Source organism: Mesoplodon densirostris, chromosome 4 (assembly GCF_025265405.1).
Source record: "Mesoplodon densirostris isolate mMesDen1 chromosome 4, mMesDen1 primary haplotype, whole genome shotgun sequence".
NCBI classification, from domain to species: Eukaryota; Metazoa; Chordata; class Mammalia; order Artiodactyla; family Ziphiidae; genus Mesoplodon; species Mesoplodon densirostris.
The window spans coordinates 108,715,259-108,738,215 of NC_082664.1; the positions used below are offsets into that span (position 1 = coordinate 108,715,259).

The 22,957-nt window shown below is 44.1% G+C and overlaps 1 protein-coding gene across 4 annotated transcripts in view; it reads right to left on the reverse strand.

The window, feature by feature from the left end:
* Nucleotides 1–22,957, reverse strand: part of ADAMTS17 (ADAM metallopeptidase with thrombospondin type 1 motif 17) — a 354,869-nt gene that overhangs the window by 70,641 nt on the left and 261,271 nt on the right. For all 4 annotated transcript variants that reach the window (XM_060096914.1, XM_060096913.1, XM_060096915.1 and 1 more), the window contains 2 exons: nt 11,119–11,199; nt 2,668–2,825 (listed from right to left, as the gene is read on the reverse strand). In XM_060096914.1, the coding sequence (XP_059952897.1) occupies nt 2,668–2,825; nt 11,119–11,199 (239 nt within the window). The remainder of the gene's footprint in view (nt 1–2,667; nt 2,826–11,118; nt 11,200–22,957) is intronic.

Consider the following 22,957-nt stretch of genomic DNA (forward strand, 5'->3'; position numbering starts at 1 on the left):
GACACAGCTCCCTGCAGGGGAACCTTGGGGATGCCTGTCAGGGATGTAGGAGCCCTCCTGCTGCCATGGGAGCTAGGATGATGACGATGCCCACGGGGTGGCACAGCCTGGCACAGGGCTTAAAGCTGGGAGTGAGGGGAGGGGAGCCATCATCGTGCAGCTTGGGGACCCCTGGTTCTGAAATCCTGGTAAGTGGGAACTGGAAGGGCCTGCTCTTTGTTTGGTAATGCATGTTTCTAGCCCTGTAGAGAGAGAGGTGCTCTACTGGCTTTATTTCTCTACGTGTATGTAATGGTGCAAAAGCAGCACTCTTGTGGGAGCTTCAAGTGGCCTGGGTGTGGGTGGTATGTCCTCAGGCTACGCTTGGAAAAAGGGGGCAGTCCTGGGTCTAAGCAGCTAGCAGCTTCACTTCCAGCCCGGGGTCTGGGAGAGCCGGCCCGCAGGAGCTGGAGGCAGAGGGTGCTCCACCTGACCTGGAGAGGCCAGGTGGACGGTGTGCTGGACGACAGGAGCCGTCCTCCCTCCCAAGCATCTCCCAGCCCTCCAAGGGCTGTAGTTGCAGGCGGGGTGGGGTGGGGTGCTAAGAGCAGCCCGAACTGAATAAACATCCACTTCTCCAAGAAAGAGACTTGCAGTAATGCATTTGGAAAAATGCCTCCAGTTTAAAAAAAAAAAAAAATGGCTTTAAAAGAGATCTTTATTATCTCAGTATGGGAATAAGACTGGTGAATTGAGAATCCATATGAAACCAATTTCATGCAATTTTGTAGCCACGTATAATTTGTATGCGTGTGCATAACTGCTTTCAAATGCAGGTCCCCGTGGCTCTACGGGCGCTCCTGACCCTGCAAGCAATGTGCACACCTCAGTTAGGGGACAACGGATTTCCCTTCAGAGGCATATGGGCTCCTCTCGTTTCTAGGTTTAAAAACTGGTAGTAACAATTATATTTCAAGAGAGAAAAGTGATTAATGTTCAAGAGGGCAGGAACTTCAGCTGTGGTAGTTATTGCTTTCCCAGAGTTTTGTTTATTATGGTCTGAATGAATCCAGGCTGTGCATTTGCTTTAATGGGCTGACAATTCACTCACGGTTTATGAAAGCTTTTGGGAAAGAAAGGAAATAGGCCCATCTTGGTGTTTGCTAGAAAAGCAAATTCACATGCTAAAGGTGACGCTGCTATCTTGGGTTTTGTCTTGTCTTTTACTTCCTCTTTTAGTCCCTCTGAATGACTGCTTTTAACTCAGGACAGGAGGATTTGTTCCAATGACTTAGATTAGGAAACAATCTAATCACAGAGAAATGACTTAGGTACCGGTTCTTAGGTCCCAGAAATCAACTTGCAAGTACATACCTGCAGTAGATTTAGTGTGTGGAGTGTTGCACTGATAGATTTCTGGACAGTTTATGTCATCTGTGGAAACTGGCTCCCCTTACTCTTATCAGAAATTGTAACAGGGTTAGGGCCATTGTGGGTGACATCTCTGCTCACACGCAGAGCTGGTCTCCTCAGGAGAGTCCCTGGGAAGTGGCCTGGGAATCTCTTGGGTGTCACCTAATCTTGAACAGCTGCAGGTTGCCCGTGACCACAAATTAATGGGGAGATAAGAACTTCCAAGTAGAGACTTTGGCAGGCATGGGGGACAAAATGTGCTTTGATTGCAGACACACAAGCTGTCACAACTCCCATTCTTTGGAAGGAGACATGGAATCAATAATTACAAGCTATGGGGCCTCCCTGGTGGCGCAGTGGTTGAGAGTCCGCCTGCCGATGCAGGGGATACGGGTTCGTGCCCTGGTCTGGGAGGATCCCACATGCCGTGGAGCGGCTGGGCCCGTGAGCCATGGCCGCTGGGCCTGCGCGTCCGGAGCCTGTGCTCCGCAACGGGAGAGGCCACAACAGTGAGAGGCCCGCGTACCGCAAAAAAAAAAAAAAAAAAAAAAAAATTACAAGCTATGAAAAGTTAGTCACGAGAAGTCCTGAACCCTGAGAAGGCAAAGGTGGCATTCCTGTCCCTGGAGATCTTTCATATTCTTAAAAGGCAGCATAACTGGATGTTTCAGTGGTTTGCATGGGGTCCTCCCTGAGACAACACACAAGAGCAGAGTGCCCTGATCTGGCCTGATTGCACGATTTCTCGAGACCACCTGGGGAGTAAATAGGCCAGTAGAAGCTGGCTCTCCCTCAATTCCTGAATCCTTGTTGCAAGCAGAGTCTGGAAAACCTGAGTGGTTTTGGTTTGGAAACAGAGTCAACAGTTCATTTCCAAAAGGTAGTTTCCGATGTGGATATGCAAATTGTGGGGCAAATCTAAGCCATCTGATATTAAAACATAGACTGTGAGTGGGGCTATCTGCTTAATAATGCCAAGTCTCCCTGGCAGCCACATGGCTAAGCATTTCCTTCCTGGAGGTGGTTCCTTTTGGAAAAGATGGGAGTTCTGCCAGTAAAGAGCTAGGGCAAAATTTTGAGAGGGCAGAATTTTGAAGCACGTGGCAAAGGGATTAGATAAGAAAAGACCAAGAGAGAGACTTGAGCAGCAGGTGGCCAGGTAAACCACCAGGAACCAGGTGCACCTCCTGCCCACAGGGTCTCAGGGAAGAAGTCAACTGGTAGACCTCTTGGAGCCGGCGGTCTCAAGACAAATGCAAAAGCACGGCAAATTACCATCAAATGCAGAGGCATTTTGGTTGGTCCCTTGGCGGAAATTTTCTCCCACAGGCCCCTTCTAACATAGCGGACGGTCGTGCCTGCAATCTGGAACTCTCCGGGGAGCTCTATCTTCCAGTCACTGTTGATGGATCTCTTGCTGGAGTCTTTGAGAGCTAGAAAGAAAATGGAACACCATGGAATCGGGGGAGTCAGTCTGTCTTTGAAAGGAGTCAGGGTGTCCTGAGCGGTGGGTTGGAGGTCTCACTCTCTACCTCCACGGGGGAGAAGAGGGAGGCCTGCAGTGAGAGAAAGGGAGCTTTCTTTGAGAACAGAAGCCTGGCTCACAGGGAGAGAACAGCTCCTGACCCCAGGACCCTCCGAGAGAGAGTTGTCGTGACTCCTGCACCTCTGAGCATGGGCCGCTGTCTCAGAATCAGCTCACTCGGTGGGGGGTGCAGGGAGGAGCACCAGAGAATGGAGACAGCCACAGCCCAATCACATTTCACGAGATTAACAGAATAGGGGGTTTTCCGCCGGATGAATCGATTCTATTTTAACGTGTCCAAGGCTACAATACAGGATTTGTAGCTTTAGCAAAATTCATCCTTCATTTTACTCTTACCTACCTGGGGCTTTTTAGAGGGCAGCCTAACTCCAATGCCCCTCAAGGATTTGATAGCCCTAGATTAGTAAAGCAGATGCTCCTTCAAGAAACAAGTGTCATTCTACCAAACACGAAGAGTCTGGAAGCCTGAGCTGCCTACAGGCGTGGCAGTAACAGTGAGCCGATGTCTTGTGGGTGGTGGGGGCCCTCCCACCCTCAGCTTTGTGGCCTTTGCTGGGTTCACACTTTGCTCTCTCACACTCCATACAAAGTGTGTTGGAACTGACAAGGAATCGACATCTTGCTGATTGGCCATAGCAAAGATTTGGTTTTCCACACAAGCTATGTATTTATTATTATCTGAGTGCTCACCAGTGACTTTCTTTGTTGTTTCCTCACTTAGGTTTTAGAGTCATGTGGTTCTCATGAGGGAGCATTCTGCAGTGAAATTCTGTTTTTTTGTGCTGTTTTGTTATTTAGGAAAGAAAGAAATAACTAGAACCTACTCTGGCATTTTGGAGGAGGTGGCAAATGAAAATGGGTGACAGTAAGTCTTGATGTCAGTCAAAAAATAAAACTTTCCGTGCACCCCAAGTCCAATGCCATGCTCTCTGCCAGTGCAGCTAGAGTCCCCTGAGAACCAGATGCTCTCAATCACCTTGGGACCCTGCTCAACCCACAATCAGCGAAATCAGGTGCTATCCCATTCCCTACTCTCTGCTTATGAGGCCAGAAGTATTAATAAAATGCCCACATTTAATACTGATTTTGGATAATGAGACTTGAAACCCAAAAGTGGTTTCGGTTAACCCTGAGTCCATGAGCCCCTGGCTGGGTTAGGACCCGGTGGGTCCAGTCCTGGTCAGGCCACAAGCAGCTGAGGGATGCTGGCCTCCGCTTCCTTGTCTGCAGGACACAATTGTCCCAGCAGGCTCTCCTGGCCCCTAAGGGGGAGGTGCATGTTCAGGACTCTGTGCTTACAGGAACCGCCAAGAGAAACCGAGGGACCTGGGAAGGGCTGCTTTCCAGCAGGATGGCTTCCAGGAGGGGGTTCATACTCAGGGTGGCTGCCCAGTGAGTGGCTGGGGATTTACAGGACTCCAGGGAAGTCTTCGAAAAGAGAAAGCTCTACCACTTAGAATCGAATGCTTCCCTTCAAGAAATTCTACCTACTATCGAGATTTCCTGGCTACTGGAAGGAAGCGAGACTGTTGGCATACTCACAATTTCTGTGCCTTTTTCTCTTCCTCAGCCACTGCCTGCAAGTCCCCATTTAAGGGGCACATTCTCTGGTTTAGCTCCTCCATATGCTTTTACCCATTTAACTTTCCCAACAACTCTCTAAGGTAAAGGATTATTTCCCTCTTTTCACAGATGTGGAAATGGGGGCACAGAGAGGTTAAGTAACCTGCCTAAAGTCATACAGCTATTACACTGTCATGTGGAGATCTGAACCTAAACAGACCAAGCTCCCACATTCTTTAGGTTATAGCATCAGTCTAGAGTTTTATGACAGACACTGAAATGTGCAAATGTCATATCCTCAAAGAGAACAAATTCCAAGCTCAAATTGCTGTGGGGGGGGGGTTCTCACGTTCTACATACCCTCATAAAAATAACTAAACTTACGGTTTTCCACAGCTTCCAGTGAACTAATAACTTAAAAGTATGTTTGGTCATGTTAGCTACACGGGTATCTAGGCTAAGGCTGTATGAGTGTTCATTGTTCTTTCAATTTCTCTGAAGGTTTGGAAAATTGTTTCTTGCACATGCATATGTAAATTTGGTTTTCAGAATCAGTACGGGCTGGTGGGAAGTAGCAGACAGACAAATGAGGGAACAGAAACCTTTAAGAAAAGCCTCAGTAGGGGCTTCCCTGGTGGCGCAGTGGTTAAGAATCCGCCTGCCAATGCAGGGGACACGGGTTCAAGCCCTGGTCTGGGAAGGTCCCACATGCCGCAGAGCAACTAAGCCCGTGCGCCACAACTACTGAGCCTGCGCTTTAGAGCCTGCAAGACACAACTACTGAAGCCTGTGAGCCTAGAGTCCGTGCTCTGCAACAAGAGAGGCCACCACAATAAGAAGCCCGCACACCACAACGAAGAGTAGCCCCTGCTCACCGCAACTAGAGAAAGCCCGCGCACAGCAATGAAGACCCAACACAGCCAAAAATAAATAAATTAAATAAAAAAAAGAAAAGCCTCAGTAAAAACAAGTCAGGGAAGCACAGGGAACAGCCGACACGTCCCTACACCAATCCCTCACCTTTTTCTGAGGGCCTTGTAGCTGGCGATGGAGGCATAGCTCCTGCCCTTGGGAGCTCAATGTTTGAAAGGGAGATTGGTGAGAAGACAGATAAACACGATACACTTCCAGAAGCTCAGTGACAGAGGCCAGTCTGGGGCCTGTGCACGCTCGTGTGGGCAGAGATTGGGGCACGTGGGGAAGGCCTTCTGAAGGAGGACACCTGAGCTGAGACTGCAAGAAAAGCAGGGAGAAGGGGTGGCCTGGAGCGTGTGGGCAGCTCGGGCTGTTACTCCTTGCCTCCTTGTTAAGCTCAGTTTCTGTGTAGGGTGGTGGAGGGAGAAAGGTACCCTGCCCCATGTGGAGAAGCAAGTGGAAGGTGAAGGAATATTGGAAGTCTCATTGGGAAGAGGAGGTGACAGAGAGGGGCTATGGAGGTGGAGAAGGAAAGAGAAGGCTCACTGTCATTGTCATTGGGGTGGGGACACGAGCATGTTGAGAACCCTTGAAACCGAGAATCAGAGAGATGAGCAGAATGAGTTTCTGTAAAGCTGTCTGCTGACCCCCATCATGCTGGGGTCACCCCACAGAACCCATTTCCCACACAGAGACCAGGGGCACATTGGGGAGGCCCTCTCCTCCTGTCTCAGCCCACGCGTGTGCCCCAGTCGACTCCTGCGTTCAGTGCCCTGGGCTGGGACCTGGCCTGGGCCCTGGCCTTGTTCTGTCTTAGGGCTTCTGTGAGCATCTAGTGTGTTGCTGCCTGCCATTTCTCTCTCCTTCTGCAAGTAACAACGCCCAGAGGAGCTTTTGGGGATGTGTTCTTCCCCCAGTCACGTGGGGCTGACCCCAAACTCCACCCCAGCTCCAGGAGTGTGTCCATCACCTAACCCTGGAAGGTAAGATTCAATTCTAAGACTTTCATTCACCTTGGGAAGAAGATTTCTTTCCACAGGTTGCCCAGAGACTTGATATAAGTCTTGCCAGTACGTGGCAAGAGGTCCCTAGATTAAAGTCAACTGAGAAAGGACAGCAGTGCCAGGACAGAGACTCTATTTCCCATGATATCATCTTAAGCCCCTGGATCCAGCAGTGTCTGAAGCCAATAACACAGAAACTGAGAACTGGGTTTGGCTTTCACATGTCACATTTGGAGGTTGGTTTTTAAAAACTACTAACCATGATGGGGGCAGGGCAGGTTGAGAAAGAAAATCACTAGTATGGATTCCTAGAAATCATGCTAGGATCCTCACTAACGTAGCTTCGTACCCCCTGAGATTCAGAAGGCCCGGTATACTCTATCCAGGCTCTCCTGGGCCCTGCTCCTGTCCGGCGCTTTGTTCAGGATGCGGCGGCTCTTTCTCATTTGGCCTTGTTTCCAAGGTGCTCTAAAAGGACTTTATTGGATTATAAACGGAAAACCACCCTGCCTCTGTGCCAAAAGTCAAACACCTGTGAGGTCAAGAGCGGGAAGGACTGGAAAAAGTGCAGGAGGGCACACCTGGGGCCGATTATAAACCCGTCCACAGAAACGCCACGCAGAGGTGTGGGGGCCGCCTGGGGAAGCCCCACTTCTGCTGGCAGAGGCACCTGCCATAGGTGACACAGGGGACAGACAAAGACCCCGCTGGGCCTGGTGGCGTGCCACCCTCTCACCACCAGGGGAGTGTCCTGCTTGGCAGTAGGGGTTGGGGGAGGTGATACTTCAGGAGGCGGCCTGCAGGGTGGGCGAGGGAGGCCGTGGAGGAGTGAGTATGGTCAGAGAAGGGGGGAGGGCAAGTGAGAGAGGCAGGCAGTGGCTCACCGGCTCTTCCAGAAAAGGCCAGCAGCAGGATGGGGAGGAACATGCCAGACAGTGCAGTGCTGGTGGCAGGCTCTCTGGGGAAAGCAGTCGAGATTTATAGTGCTTGTCACTATGCAAGGTGTAAATGTGCCCACATGACAGGTTGCAAGTTATCCACGTGAGCTCTGTGACGGCAGAGATGGGAAGAGATGCGAACCGTGACCTCTCCCATCCACATACCGCTGCTGGGAACTCCCAGGACTTCTGAAGTCACCTGTCTTTGCTTTGGAGGTCCTGGCCTGGGGCTGCCGAACTGGCAAAATCTCATACTGTCACAGCCTCAGGGTATGTGTGTGGTCGGGGTCGGGGCTCTCATGGTTCCAGAAAGCATCCACTTCGCTTGTCCAAGCTCTGCGGCCGCCATCTGCAAGGCGGCTGCAAACTTCCAGGCACCACAGTCTCAGCTTTACAACTGCCACTTGACCCCTCGTCTGAAAGCCGGTGCCCCTTCCTCAGGACAGTGTGATCGTGATGACACCCCTCCATGCATTTTGCAGTGGGATGAAAACTCAGAGGCAGAATTCTAAGTAGCAGGCCAGCAGTTCCAAGAATCATGGGGATCGCTGCAAACCTGTTGACTCTGGGGTGAGTCATTTAGTCAGCAGGATTCAAAATTTGCAGGTTGCCATGGTCCATGCTGAGGAATCAGAACTTCCTGCTAAAATTGGAGTTTGTACCTGACATCCTTTCCAAAGGGTAAGACTGCAGCCTCAGAAGGTCTGTTGGAACATCAAGATCTGAACATCACTGACAGTGAATTGATAGGTTCAATGCGGGGTCTGATGAGAGAACCAGCTTGTGGGGCCGTGTCAGCCCCAAAGAGAGAGTGTGCAGGTCTCTCCTGGCCCATCTGTAACGGCCTCCACCCCGGAGCAAGCTTCACAGAGCAGGGTCTGTGAGAGCCGGGGAGGCTGAAGCTCCGGGGCCCCTCTCGTGCACCAGTCCTTTCCAAGGCCCTATACGTAGTGTATTCTTTCCCTTAAAGAAGGCCTCCCAAATTAAATAAGTTTTGGGCCCCAGAAATTCCCGTTCCTCTCGATCCTTTGGCATCAATGGTATGTGCAAGCCCCCTTTGTCTGTAAGCATTTTGAGATTAGTTTATATTTGAAATTAGAATTTTTAGGCCTAGAAACTCAACAGGGACCATTAAGATGATTACAAATGCTCTGCTTTGATAGGGAAATATAAAGTTAAGAACAAAGGGAATTCCTGAGTGACTTGATTCTATCTATAATGTCTGTAGTTCTGATTTGCTGGGGAGGATATTTTCACTTGCTGATCCTGCCTCAGTCAGAGGTTGGGTGTTTTAAACCCTGTCACAAATATAGCAGCACTTGCTTTTGTATGTGTTGCTCAGAAGCCTCTCAACAGCTGGAGAGACTTCTGCAGGGATGAAGATGGCACACGCTCTCCCTTGCTACCACAGCAGAACCAAACCTCCTCAATGGCCTGGAATGTGAGGTCATATGGTGACCGTCTGTTTCCCTCAGGGCCCTTCTATCTCTCTGTGGACATTTATACAATGTCCCTGTAGTTCCGGGCACTGTGAGAGATCCTGAGCCTTTCCAGGGAGCAGGGAGCGGGCATTCCTGCTGGGATGGCTCAGCTCCTCTCTGGAGCTGCCTGGGGGCAGGTACAAGAGGTCGGATGCTGTCTGCATGCCCACTCCCTGCATGGCGCTGTGAAGAAGCCAGGCTCCTTTCTGTCTCTCTCCCTCCTGGATTCCACTGGAAGACTTGACCCACGTTCAACCTACTTCTAATCCTGGCGTTGAGTCAGCTCCTTTTATTTCCACTCGGAGTTCTGCCAGCTCTGCTCTCAGCTATGGATGCAAACTGCAGAGGCATTTCCTGTTCCAGGTGGTTTTGAGCAGAAAGCCAGGCAGCATGGGTTGAAGGTAGGTGGGGTGAATTCTTTAGGAACTGCTCCCGCAATGTGAGAGTAATTCAAAGTTACACAGGGTTGACTTCCAAAGCACCCAGCCCCGAGTGGAAACAAGGCTTGTTGAACTAACTTTAGAAACGTAACAAGCATGGACCACCTTTGGATTTCCCTTGTGCACACACCAGACCCTGCGATTTCCAGATAAGAGGACAGAGGCTGGCTCCAACCTCCCAGGGAGGTCCAGTGCTTCTGGGGAGCTGAGAATTCATCCTGAGACATTCAAACAATCTCTTCGGGATGGACATCTGCTTCTCTGAAATCCACACACCGAAGCAGTAGCAATGGGCAGGTTTAACGTATGTTCTGCAGTGAAAAATCATCCCCACTCGACCTCTGGCCGTGACTGACACCTCAGAGCAATTCTGGGAGGCTCCATGAGTTGCAGCAGACCCAGCTGCAGTGAGGAGCTTGGACAAGCTGCTGAACTCCTAGAGCCTCATTTTCCTCCTCTGTGAAATAGGCACGTCAATTCTCTGCAGTACGTTGGGGGGTTAGGGGTCAGGTCTGCAAAGCAGAGCAGGGCTCAATGACTGGGAGTCACAATGTCGATGTGACTGTTATTATTGGAATGTGTGGCCCTCAGGCTTCAGGAGCGGAGAGGGACCACCGTGAGAGCTGGCTCCCCAGGCACCAACCACTAGTTGTTATTTGTTGGCCCTAAGATGGGTTCCAGTGAAAAGTCATTTTTACTACAGGAATTAGGTGTTGAGTGATCTAAGAGATTCTGACATCCCTCTGTCATTCTTATATCACACAGAAGAGTAGAAGTAAAAATAATGTTCCCATTTTCACCAGATACCTTGGGCTGGAGGAACAGCCCTGGGAAGTCTCGGAGGGCAGGACTGGAAGCTGAGGAACTTATTTTCAGGGCACCTACTGGTGCTTTATGGAAGGGCCAGTAAGCCGACCTTGGAATTGCCCCCGCACCTGAGATACTGGGATCATGATTTTTGAATAAGATAAGGGTCAAAGGTGATGTCAGACTCCCACAGAGGCCCAGTGTTTCTGGGGAGCAGGAATGTCATCTTCAGGTCTGGGAGGGCCAGTGTACCTGTTGGAAAGGCTACCTTTGGGGGTGACACTGGGTGATGGGGGTCTGAAGCAAATGCTGGTAAACTTGACCAAATTTCCTTAGATGGGCAGAAAGGAGGGGGACTCTTTGAGAATTTAGTATAAAGGCCATCACTTTGAAGAAGGTGCTGAGAGCAGCACAAGGCCCCGTTTCGGAAAGCATTTACGAGCATCGTTCTATTTGTCGAACAACAGCTGGGACAGTTTTAGAGAACAGTGCCAGGCGGGACTGGGCCAGCATCCATGCCGGGGAGGTGGGAAAAACCACAGACGGGGCTGATGAAGACTGACATGGATGTCAACCCGAGGGACAGCAAGGTCCTAGGCTGGCAGCAGGAGCAGCAGCGGCCATTATGGCCTCCAGGACACAGATGGATGGGAGGCAGGTAAGAGAGTTGGGAGGAGGGGGCAGGGCTACCTGAGCTCTCCTGGGGTTACTTTGGGGGACTTAGGCTATCCCAACTCCTCACAACTTCTTTCACTCACTCTTCTGTCACCTGCTTTCCTGTCCGAAGCTGGTGGTTCCTACTCACCCCTTCCCCTTGCCCCTCATCTACCTTGGGGATGGCTGCACTTGAGCCAAATACAACAGCACTGTTTGGTCCATGTTGATTACTTATAGCATTACACCTAAAATATGAGTATAAAACCAACGGCTTGAGAGCACCCCTTCAGCATTTTGCTGAACCAAATTAGCAGCCTGATTGTCTAAATCAATGCTCAGAACATAAACTATGAGTCAAACCATTTTTTGTTTTACCCAGAAAACTGTGGGCAGGTTTATCTTCCACCACGCGAATCCTTCGAGCTCCAGCTGGAATGATAGCAGCTTCAATATAACCTGTAGTGACAGATAACACACAGGTGAGCCGACCAGACCTCTACCCTCCATCAGAGGCCCCACAGCACCCCCCACCAAAACCCACACTGCTGCACCCCCATGGGGATTTCAGAGCCCGCAGGCTTGCAGAGCTCTGAGAAATCAAGACAGTCAAGTGTGCTTGGGCCAGAATCTCCTGGCTGCCCAAATTCCAGAGAGCACCACTTGCATGTGTTATGAGTTGAACTGTGTCCTCCCACCCCCAAATCCATATGATGAAGTCCTAACCCCAGGACCTCAGAATGTGACCTTACTTGGAAATTGGGCTGCTACAGATGTAATTAGTTAAGATGAGGTAATACTGGCGTAGGGTGGGCCCCTAATCCAATATGACTGGTGTACTTATAAAAAGAGGAAATCTGGGCACAGACATGTACACACGGAGAACGCCAAGTAAACATGAAGCAGAGATTGAGATGATGCATCTTACAAGCCAGAGACTGCCAGAAAACCACCAGAAGCTAGGAGAGAGGCACGGGACAGATTCTTCCTCACCTTCACGAGGCGCCAACCCTGCCGACAACTTGATCTCAGACTACTAGCCCCCAAAACTGTGAGACAATAGGTGTCTCCTGTTTATGCCACCCAGTTTGTGGTACTTGGTTACAGCAGCCCTAGCAAACTAAGAGCCTGGAGTTCTTTGTGAAGAGCACCTCCCTAGAGCACGGGTGTAGAGTGCCCCTGGCTGTGTCATCTATTGGATTCCTTCGCTCTTTGCTGTACTTTGAACTTTTCCCTGATTCCATGGGATGACAGCAGAAGCTAGGCTACTTGCTCTATGACACAACCACTGCCTCAATACTGGGTACCATTTCCTGCTTTCAGTGCCATTTGGGTGTTTCTGCAACCGTTGCAGTATGTACTTTTGTCCATTTCCTTGAGTATTTCCAAGTATAATGGGGTCCCTCAGAGGCCAGGGCCTTCTGCCCATGCTCTGACCCCACATGTGCCCAGAATGGCACGTGGTTAGTGAAGATTCAGGAGGAAATGATTGAGGCTGCCAGGGAGGAGGTCAGGGGCTGGCTGATGCCTCGTTAACTGGGCAACTGTGTCAATTAATGAGCCCAACATAATGGTGAGATTCTGAAATGCAGGCTGGTAATCATTTTGTTTTGGCTTACATTTGGGTTTTAGACAAAGGTAGTGTGCATTTGCTTCAGTGATTTAGATGATGATCCCAAATTAGATGATAAATCCTACCCCTGTGGTTCCCAAATGTGATCATCAAAATCAGCAGGGGAGTTTTAAAAATGAGAGATTTCTGGGCCCAGGTATGTAGAGATTACGGAAATATCTATTTTGAGGAGTTTATTTCCTCATTTTCTCATAGTAAAAATGGCTTTATTTTCATTATAAATATAGTACATGATAATTCAAGCCACAAAAGGGGAAAAACTAAAACCAACCTATACAACATTGCACTAAGAAAATTACCCATATTTTTGATGACCAGCCTTTTCAGCAACTCTTAATGCATATAAACATACACACATCATTTTATGCCAATAGGATACTATATATGGTTTTAAAATATCAGGGATAACTTTAAAATAATTAAAGAGTTTTGCTAGGCAATGTGTGCCCAAGGTATAAAATTCAAAAGTTATAAAAGGATATAGTAGAAAGTAGATTGATCTGATAAGATACATCCTGTAGCTGGCTGTCTTTCTAACACTCTTATCGTTTACAATAATTTGTTATTTTTTTGGCTAGGTTTCTATGTAACTAACTGAAATGTGCCCATATGACAGTTTTGTTTCTTCCTTTCTGACCTTTATGCTTTGGATTTCTTTTCCTTTCACCATTCTGGTTGGAACTTACAAAACCATGTTGTATGCCACATGAGACAGTGGCATCCTTGTCTTATTCATGATGTTGGAGAAATGCCTCCAGAGTTTTCCTGCTGAAAATGACGTCAGCAGTGAGAATGTGATAGGTATCATTTATCAGGTTAGGGAAGTTTTCTTTTACCCTAGTATGTTAAGAGCTTTTGTTATGAAGAGGTATTGAAGTTAATCAAGTGCTTTTTTGCATCTACTGAGATCATCATATTGTTTTTCTCCCAAACAATACAAAGACTTCAGAGCAGTTTAACTGTAATCACACTTGTCATGGCTAACATGGTGTGTGGGTCAGTATCTCAGTCTTATTTTTCCTTCACCAATACATTTTAGTTCATTTTCTGATGTTTTCCTGTAAACCTTTAATTATATTTATATTTCTATTATGTGACTTAGCTGTAAGTAAAATATTTTAATCTCTGGATATTAAAAGATGAGGAAATCAGCGTAAGTATACCGCCCTCCACTCTTACACCCCTCTTCAACTTTTACTGAATCATTCCTACATTGTATTAGTTTATGACATTTATCTTTTGGTCTCTAAGATAATTCCTGCAGTTGTTTTAGTTTTAGTCCTAAAAATTAATTTAATGTTCACTATGTGTCTTTTTTCCAGCTTTTCCAATAAATTCCTGCTTGCCTCAAGTTTCTTCTCTTTGAGATGGGCTCAAAGAAAATTAGTTTCTGAATTGTAATATAGTAAAAAAAAAAAATACTGTTCATTATCCTGATACTTGAATACCAGTTTGGCTGGTGTAAGATCCTTGAGTCACACTTTCTTTCTCTGAGGCTATTATTTGAACTGTTCCATTGAATGCTAGTGTGGAAAAGTCTGAGGCCAATCTGATGTTTTCCCTTTATTAGCTTACCTAAAATTTGGATCAGATACTCAAAAGATTCTTAACTCTAAAATCTAATAACTGTTAGGCTATTCATAGTTTTGTGTAACTTCTTCCTGGGACACAAAGCTATATTATTATTATTAGACTTAAATATATATATATATTTTAATCAATTTGTTTGGTATTTTTTCAGGGATACCAAATTATTTATGTTTGACCCCCTTTTTTTTCCCCATAATGGTCATTTAATCTCTTATCCTTCTGATTCTTTGTTTCCATTTTGCTCTGCTCATTTTTCTCAGTCCTGTCCTCCATGCTTCTCATTGTGTTCTCAGCAGTGTAGATTTCCTTTGCTTCCATGCAGACTTGGTTTCTGTGATGGACTCATTTTCTTCTTCTACACTTTTCCTCAGCTGAGTCACATTTCATCTCCCTTTGTTGCTTCGCTGCTTATTCCTTGAGATCTCATATCTTATCAATGAGTTCTTCTTTTATTGAGGGTATTATTTAATCAGTTTTTGGAATTAATGGCAATAACGTTTGGTCAAAATTTTCATCTTCTCCTTGGTAACATTTTGCTTGTGAGGTTTTTTTACATCAGTCATTTGTTCTCCTTGTCCCTTTTATCCTTTTCCTATTGTAGTATACGTGTGTTGATCCTGTACTAATTTTCTTTCTAAATTTATTACTAATTTTTAAGTGACACAGGTTCTAATCTTACCAGCTTCCTCTATGTTTGTGTGGCAAGAACAGGACAGTGTTGTGGGCTAACAGAACTTTCCCTTAGTTTACAGTAAAATTTGTTAGGACATGGGTTTGTGTGTATCAGTGAGTTAATTTTTATGTTTGTAAACATTTATGTATTTTAAATTTACAGAAATATACATGTGTATTTTCCCATTATCAAAATTTTAATAATACAGGTAAATCTCAAGTCCCCTTAATCCCACTCCCCTCCCCTGTGGGAACTGCCACTATTAGTTTGGTATATATTCATTCATATATTTTACTATTTATCCAAATATCTACACAAATATAAATATGAAAATATCATATGGTATATTTTTTATTTGTCTATATTTTATATATCTGTTGGGAATAACATTTATGACTATTGTATTATACTACATTTTTTTTAAAAAGCATATGTCTTGGAAAGCTCTCCATGTGAGTATGTATAGCTCTCCTTATTTTTCATTTAAATTGCTATGTAGTTTATGTAACTACACCCCTACTGATTAGGTTATTTCAAAATTGTCATTTAGAACATTTAGGTTGTTTCAAAATTGTCACTTTTGGAAACCATGCTGTATCATGTACGAATAGGCACACGAAACCCCTCAATTAAATACCAGCAACCTATTCCAACAACATAAAAAAAGATTATACACCATGATTAAATATAATTTATCCCAGGAATTCAAGGTTGGTTTAACATATAAAAACCAATCAGGGCTTCCCTGGTGGCACAGTGGTTAAGAATCTGCCTGCCAATGCAGGGGACACGGGTTCGAGCCCTGGTCCCGGAAGATCCCACATGCCGCGGAGCAACTAAGCCCGTGTGCCACAACTACTGAGCCTGCACTCTAGAGCCCGCGAGCCCCAACTACTGAGCCTGCGTGCCCCAACTACTGAAGCCTGCGTGCCTAGAGCCCGTGCTCTGCAATAAGAGAAGCCACCGCAATGAGAAGCCTGCGCACCGCAACGAAGAGTAGCCCCTGCTCGCCGCAACTAGAGAAAGCCCACGTACAGCAACGGAGACCCAGTGCAGCCAAAAATAAACAAATAAAAATAAATAAATTTATAAAAAAAAACCAATCAATGTAATTTATTCAAAAAAGGACAAAACCCACCTGGTCATTTCAGTGGATGCAGAGAAAGCATTTGACAAAATTTAATACTCTTCCATGATAAAAATACTCAACAAACTACGAATAAAAGGAAACTTCCTCAGCCTGATAAAGAGCATTTACAAAAACCCCACAGCTAATATCAAACTTAATGGTAAAATAATGCTTTCCCCCTAAGATCAGGAAGAAGGAAAGGATGTTCACTCTTGCTATCTCTACTCAACATTGTACTGGAAGTTCTCTCTATGTCAATTAGGCAAGAAAAAAGTTTTTAAAAGGCATCCAAATTGGAAAGGAAGAAGTAAAATTATCTCGATCTGCAGATGTCAGGATCTTATATATAGAAAAATACTAGGGAAGCCGCTAAAATCTGTTTGAACAGGTTCAGAAAGGTTGCAAGATATAAGATCAATATACAAAGATCAACTGCATTTCTATACATTAGGGGTAAACATTTCCAAATAAAATTAAGAAAACAATTAGACTTGAATAACATCAAAAAGAATAAAACACTTAGGAATAAATTTAACAAAAGATGTGCAAGATTTCTACACCAAAGACTGCAAAAACACTGTTGAAAGATATTAAAGAAAATCTAAACAAATGGAACGACATTCCATGTTCATGGATCAAGAGACTTAATATTGTTAAGATGGGAATACTTCAAAACTGACTTACAGATTCAAAACAATCCTTACTAAAATTCCAGCTTGTTTTGCCAAAAATGACAAGGTGATCCTCAAATTCATATTGAAATGCAAGGGACCCAGAACAGCCAAAACAATATTTTAAAAGAATAAAGTTGGAGAAGTGACAATTCTTGCTTTCAAGTTTTCTAGCCAGCTCCAATCATCAAGACAATGTGGTACTAGCATAAGGACAGATATTTCTATCAATGAAATATAATTGAGAGTCTAGAAATAAGTCCCTTATTGATTTTTTAAAACAAAGATGTCAAGAATATTTAATGGAGAAAGAATAATCTTTTCAACAGTGTTGGGATAACTGTATATCCACATACAAAGGAATGAAGGTGGACTCTTACCTCAAACCATACAAAAAAACCTAATCTAAAATAGATCATGGTCCTAAATCTAAGAGCAAAACTATAAAACTCTTAGAAGAAAACATAGGAGTAAATCTCTGTAACCTTGGATTAGGCAATGGTTTCTTAGATAGCAAAAGCACAAGCAACAGAAGGAAAAAAAATAAAGTGGATCATATCAAAATTTTAAACTTTGTGCTTCAAAGGACCATCAAGAAAGTGAAAAGGCAAACTCATACACTGGGAGAAGATATTTGCAAATCATTTTGATGAAAGAACTGTGTCCAGAGTATATAAAGAAAACTTACAACTCAATAATAAAGTGACAATCCAATTTAAAAATGGGTAATGGATTTTAATAGACATTTCTCCAAAGAAGATATATGAATGGCCAGAAGCACATGAAAAGATGCTCAACATCATTAGCCATTAGGGAAATACAAATCAAAACCATAATGTGATACCACTTCACACCCACTAGGATGCCTATAACAAAAATGATAAACAATAAGAAGTGCTGGAGAGGATGTGGAGAATTTGGAATCCTCACTTATTGCTAGTAGGAATGTAAAATGGTGCAGGCATATTGGAGAAGAGTTTGGTAGTTCCTCAAAAATAGAATTACCATATGACCTACCAATTCCACTCCTATGTATACACCGAAGAAGAATGAAAAATATGTCCATGCAAAAACTTCTACACAAATGTTTATGTCAGCATTATTCATTCTAACCAAAAAAGTAGAAACAACTCAAATGTCCATCAACTATTCAATGTATTTTTAAAATACGATGACCATACAATGGAATATTGTTCAGCAAAAAAATAAAGAAGGAATGAAACATTGATAGATGTTTCAAGGAAGAACCTTGAAAATACTATGCTAAGTTACAAAAGCCAGTCACAAAGGACCACGTATTATACGATGCAACTTATATGAAGTGTCCAGAATAGATAAATAGATGGGCAGAGAAAGTAGTTGCCTAGGGCTGGGGTAGGAAGGAGATGGGGAATGACTGCTAATGGTGTGGGGTTTCTTTCTGGGATGATTGTGGTCATGGCTGCAAAACTCTGTGCATGTACTAAATCCCCTTGAATTGCACACTTTAAATGGATGAATTTTATGATGTGTGAATTATATCTCTACAAAGGTACTAAAAATAATGCTGCAATGAATAGCTCTGCACATATCTTCTTGTGCATATAAACAATGTCATACCAGGCCAGCTGTGAGAATTGCTGGGTCAAACACACATGCAATTTAAATCTTAAATGTACATCTAAATCGCCCTCCATAATGGCTTAACTAATACAGAAGTCAGCCAATACCACAGGAGAATACATATTTATTCACAGACTTCTTAATACTTGATATTATCAAGCCTCTGGATATTTGCTAGTTCAAGACGTGAAAAATTGTTACGTCATAAACGTAATTTGTCTTTCCCTTATTATCAATGTGGCCGTGCATCTTAGCACATATTTATTGGTCGTTTGCATTCACTCTTCAGTTAACTGTCTTGCTCATAAGTGTTGCCCATTTTTCTACTGGCTTTTTGTTTTGATTTAATTGATAAGCAGGAGTCTTGGAAATATATTTTAATATCTATTAATATGTATTTAATACATTTTAGACTCAAACTCTTTACTCACTAGACTTGTTGCACACATTTTTTTCTGTCATTTGTCATTTGTTTATGGTGCCTTTTATTACAAGGTTTTAATATGGTAGTCATAGTTTTAATATTTGAGATCTCCTTTTTGTTTTCTGATTGCTTCTTCTCATGACATTCTGTATTGGTTTTATGCATAAACTCACTTCTCAAATCTAAGAATAGTTATTAGAGATTTTGAACTTCTATTATTTGAGTTATCTTGATTTTCTCATGGGTCATCTTTTCAGTTATCTTGGTCTTTCCCATTTGTGTTGCAGACTCTTTCAAGAAGGATGCTACAGACGGGTTGTCTCTATATACAGTAGCCCCCTTATCTGCGGTTTAGCTTTCTGTGGATTTAGTTACCTGTAGTTAACTACAGTCCAAAAATATTAAACGGAAAATTCCAGAAATAAACAATTCATAAGTTTAAAATTGCATGCCATTTTACTAACGTGATGAAATCTCACATGGTCCCACTCCGTCCTGCCCAGAACATGAATCATCCCTTTGTCAACCATATCCTGCCTGTTAGTCACTTAGTAGCCATCTCAGCTATCAGATTGACTGTTGTGGTATCACAGGGCTTGTGTTCAAGTGACCCTTATTTTACTTAATAACAGCCCCAAAGCACCAGAGGAATGATGCTGGCAACTCAGATGTGCCAAAGAGAAGCTGTAAAGTGCTTCTTTAAGTGAAAAGGTGAAAGTTCTAGACAATAAAGAGAGGAAAAGAAGTTATATGCTAAGGTTGCTAAGATCTATGGTAAGAATGAATCTCCCATTTATAAAATTATAAAGAAGGAAAAGGAAATTTGTGCTAGTTTTGCTGTTGCACCTCAAACCGCACAAGTTATGGCCATGGTGCGTGATAAGTGCTTAGTTAAGATGGAAAAGGCATTAAATTTGTACCATAAGATATTCTGAGAGAGAGAAAGACCACATTTACATAAATTTTATTACAGTATATTATTATAATTGTCCTATTTTATTATTATTGTTAATCTCTTACTGTGCTTAATTTATAAATTAAACTTTATCACAGGTATGTATTTGTAGGAAAAAAGCATAGCATATATAGGGCTCTGTACTATCTATGCTTTCAGTCATCCACTGGGGATATTGGAAGTTATCCCCCAGGGATAAGGGGGGACTATTGTATATGGGCGGTGTGTGCTGATGGTCAGGACTGGCTTTCAGTTAGGGGGCAGGGAGTGTTGTTATGTGTTGGCAACCGAAGTATCAGAATGCAGAAAAGTTTGCTATAGGTGATGTGTCATGATACTGGCCACCAAATATTTCCAGGTCTCTCTCTGGAATCATGGGAGGAATGCATTTCCTTGCCCTCTTAAAATTGTGTGACCATGTAACTTACTTTGACCCTTAAAATGTGGGGGAAAGTGATGTGTACATAGAAGCTTTAAGAGCACCAGCACCTGATTTGCCATGTTCCCTTTTTCCTGCCAAGGTGACTGTGGCAGTGTGTGGACAATAAAATCTGTCAGCCCAGGTCCACGAGTGGTTATGGTATGCAGAGCCTCCTGCCAACCCATGCTGGACATGCAGTGTGAGCAAGAAATGAACTTTTGTGTTAAGCCACTGATTTGGGGGGTATTTACATTGTGTTTTGTTTGTTTGCTTATTTACTACAGCAAAACCAAGTCTATTTATTCTGATTCAAACACATATGAACATCCACTTGAGGTGTCCTTGTTCTCCCTAGATCTTTTAAAAAGTTCCTGTTCATTCATTTTAAGGTGATCTTGAGAAGCCAAGGAGATAAACACCTGTGTTCAACCAGCCGTTCTGGATGGAAAGTTTAGCGGGGTCCTTTAGTCTTGATAGCAAATGTTTTGGCATTGTTACTACAGATCCAGCCTCGGACACTTACAAATAAATGTTCTACTTGAAGACTTCACAGGTGGCAACATAGTCCGGTTCGAGTTGTTTACTTCTTGTGCCCTGATCCATCCTGATTCCCAGGCAGGATGACTTCTTGAACCAGATGGGAGTGTAGTCCTCCAGGGGATCCCTTCCAACCACCTCTGACTTAGAGGAAGCAGCAGCACTGACTTGCCCACACAGCCCCTCCACTGTCTGGTCCTTATAGTGTGAGGCAAGGTTTTTTGATTAAAAATAGTTTTTGCTCCAGGAATCCTTCTCTACTTAAAAAGGGTGGCCACAAAAAAAAAAAAAAAATCTTTGAGAATCACAGCACTGGATTTTGTACCATAAATTTCTCTTAGAGAAATCCACTTCTTCTGGGGGAGTTTGAAGAATTATTGGATTCCAAGCATACAGGATTGTGAATTACCAAAAATGAAGACAAAATTGTCCGAAGTCAGTGGTGATTAAAACCTTTTTTGGAGGAATCTCCACTTAAAGCACAAAACTGACCTGGGAACAGGATCTGCTTGCGGAGCTGAATTATTCTCTGAGAGCTACTGCTATTACAAGGACTTTTCCTATATTGTGACTAACAAACCTTGGTGTTAGCATCACCAGGCTGCAGAATCTAAGGCAACAGACATATTCGCCAGGGTCCAAATTAGTTAATTTTCCACATTCCACAGCAAGGGGCATCTGCAACCAGTGCACGCTCACCATGCCTATTTTTAAGCTTAAATTTGGCACAAGGAGCAACACTGAAAAGGCACCTGTTTACTCTCCTTTCTCATATACCCTCTGGGGCAGAGGCAGATGAACAGTAAAGAGCTCAGGGTAGACACACAACTCAGGTATGGCACATCCTCAGGTGAACCCTGAACAATGGGTCAGGTCATTGTTGTGCCTGGGCTCTGTTAACCTTTCTTTCTAAGATGAGCCTCTCTGCTCAAGATATGGAGGGAAGTAATGAAAGAGAATATCCCTGAAATGAAATGCGGGGCTTCTGTCCTCAAATCAAAGAAACCATCTCTCACTCACTGTCCTCTTTCTGATGGCCCCTACCCTACCCAGAGCTCAGAGCCCACCCTGAGGTTGTTGTGGAGAGTGACCAGCAAGGGAAAGAGCCCTATCACCAAGTCCCAAAGCACCTTGTCATCCCTCATACCAGATGTCCCCCTATGCAGATGCCAGACATCACCATGTTGAGTGGGCATGAAATATAATTAAAGGGGGGCTTTACTCTAAGAATTCACAAGATGGAGTCATACTTTAGGTAAGATAGCAAGAGTATCTTTGGAATGATTTTCCATTCTAGTCTCTGCCATCAAGCAGGAGAAATCCAGTTAGAGGGACACGATTTGGGGTCATGAGGAAGCCAAGGATAAAATTCAATACTGTTGCCATTATTCTAGGAGAACACGTAATTTTTGCCATAAGGACAAGTAGTCAGAAGGAACTTCAAAGTAATGTTGACCTTAAACCTGGCTCAACTGTTCTGAAAAATTACTATCATCAGGCTATATTTCCCTGCAAAATACTTTCTGTCTGAATTTCACAAGTAGAAGATTTAGATCATATTTTTCCCTTGTTTCAGGTTCAGCAGCAATAACTTTCCTTGGAAGAAAACCATTGAGCTGGTAAGGTACCATGATGGAACACAGGTAACAAACTGGCTATGAGGACTGGGACACTTTCAAAAGGTTGTATCAAACACATACAAAAAAAAAAATCAAAGTTCTTTTTTTTCTGGTAATAATCTTTAAAAATGCTTGTTGGAGGATTTGTGTAAGTTTCTAGTTCTCTCTTTTTACGAAAGTTGTTTATGAGAGTATTACTGTCTTTATGTTTATCCCTAAAGGTTGTTCTGGTTCCAGTGGAAAAGGATTTGGGAAGCCCAGGAGTCTAGACTAATATTCTGGTTCAGTTCTCAGAATGTGAGGTCAGCGCAGGTGGGTCAAAGCAAGGCCATGGTTTTTATTTCCAGCACGAAGACCAGGAGGGTCTTACCAAGTGCCCTCTGCCCTTTGGGAAGCCCAACCCTGTAATATGGAAACTTCCTTATGGAAGAAAGCATCATCTGTGGCTAAATTCTCTGGCATATCTTAGCATTTTCTGCCGAAGTGCCAGGTGGGGCTGAGGAGAATGAAGATGTATCCCTGGCACACTAACATGTGTTTCTTTCTGTATGGCCCCTAATCCCCATGACTCTTTATCTTTCACAGCCTTAAAATTGGTTTTATTCGATATTTTTTCTTTCTGGTAATGTCTTAAATATCAATTACACATGAGCGATAAATGGCCTCAGTGTTTATCCGTGGCTTCATGCATGACTCACTCCCACTGACTCTACTCAGCAAACATTCAGGCACGTAAGTGAGGTAAAAGCCCCACACCAGGCATGTCACCACTAGTTCTGCACAGAATAGCCAAACATCTTACATGAGAAACACCTGGGAACAGCCTTTGCCATCACACACGTGGACACCTTGGTACAAAGTTTATTCTTGACTGAGAAAAAGAAATACATTGTAATTGGTTTACATGCACATTGCAGGAACTGATACTGTAGTTTGTAGTCAGTGCAGAGAAGAGTCCTGTGT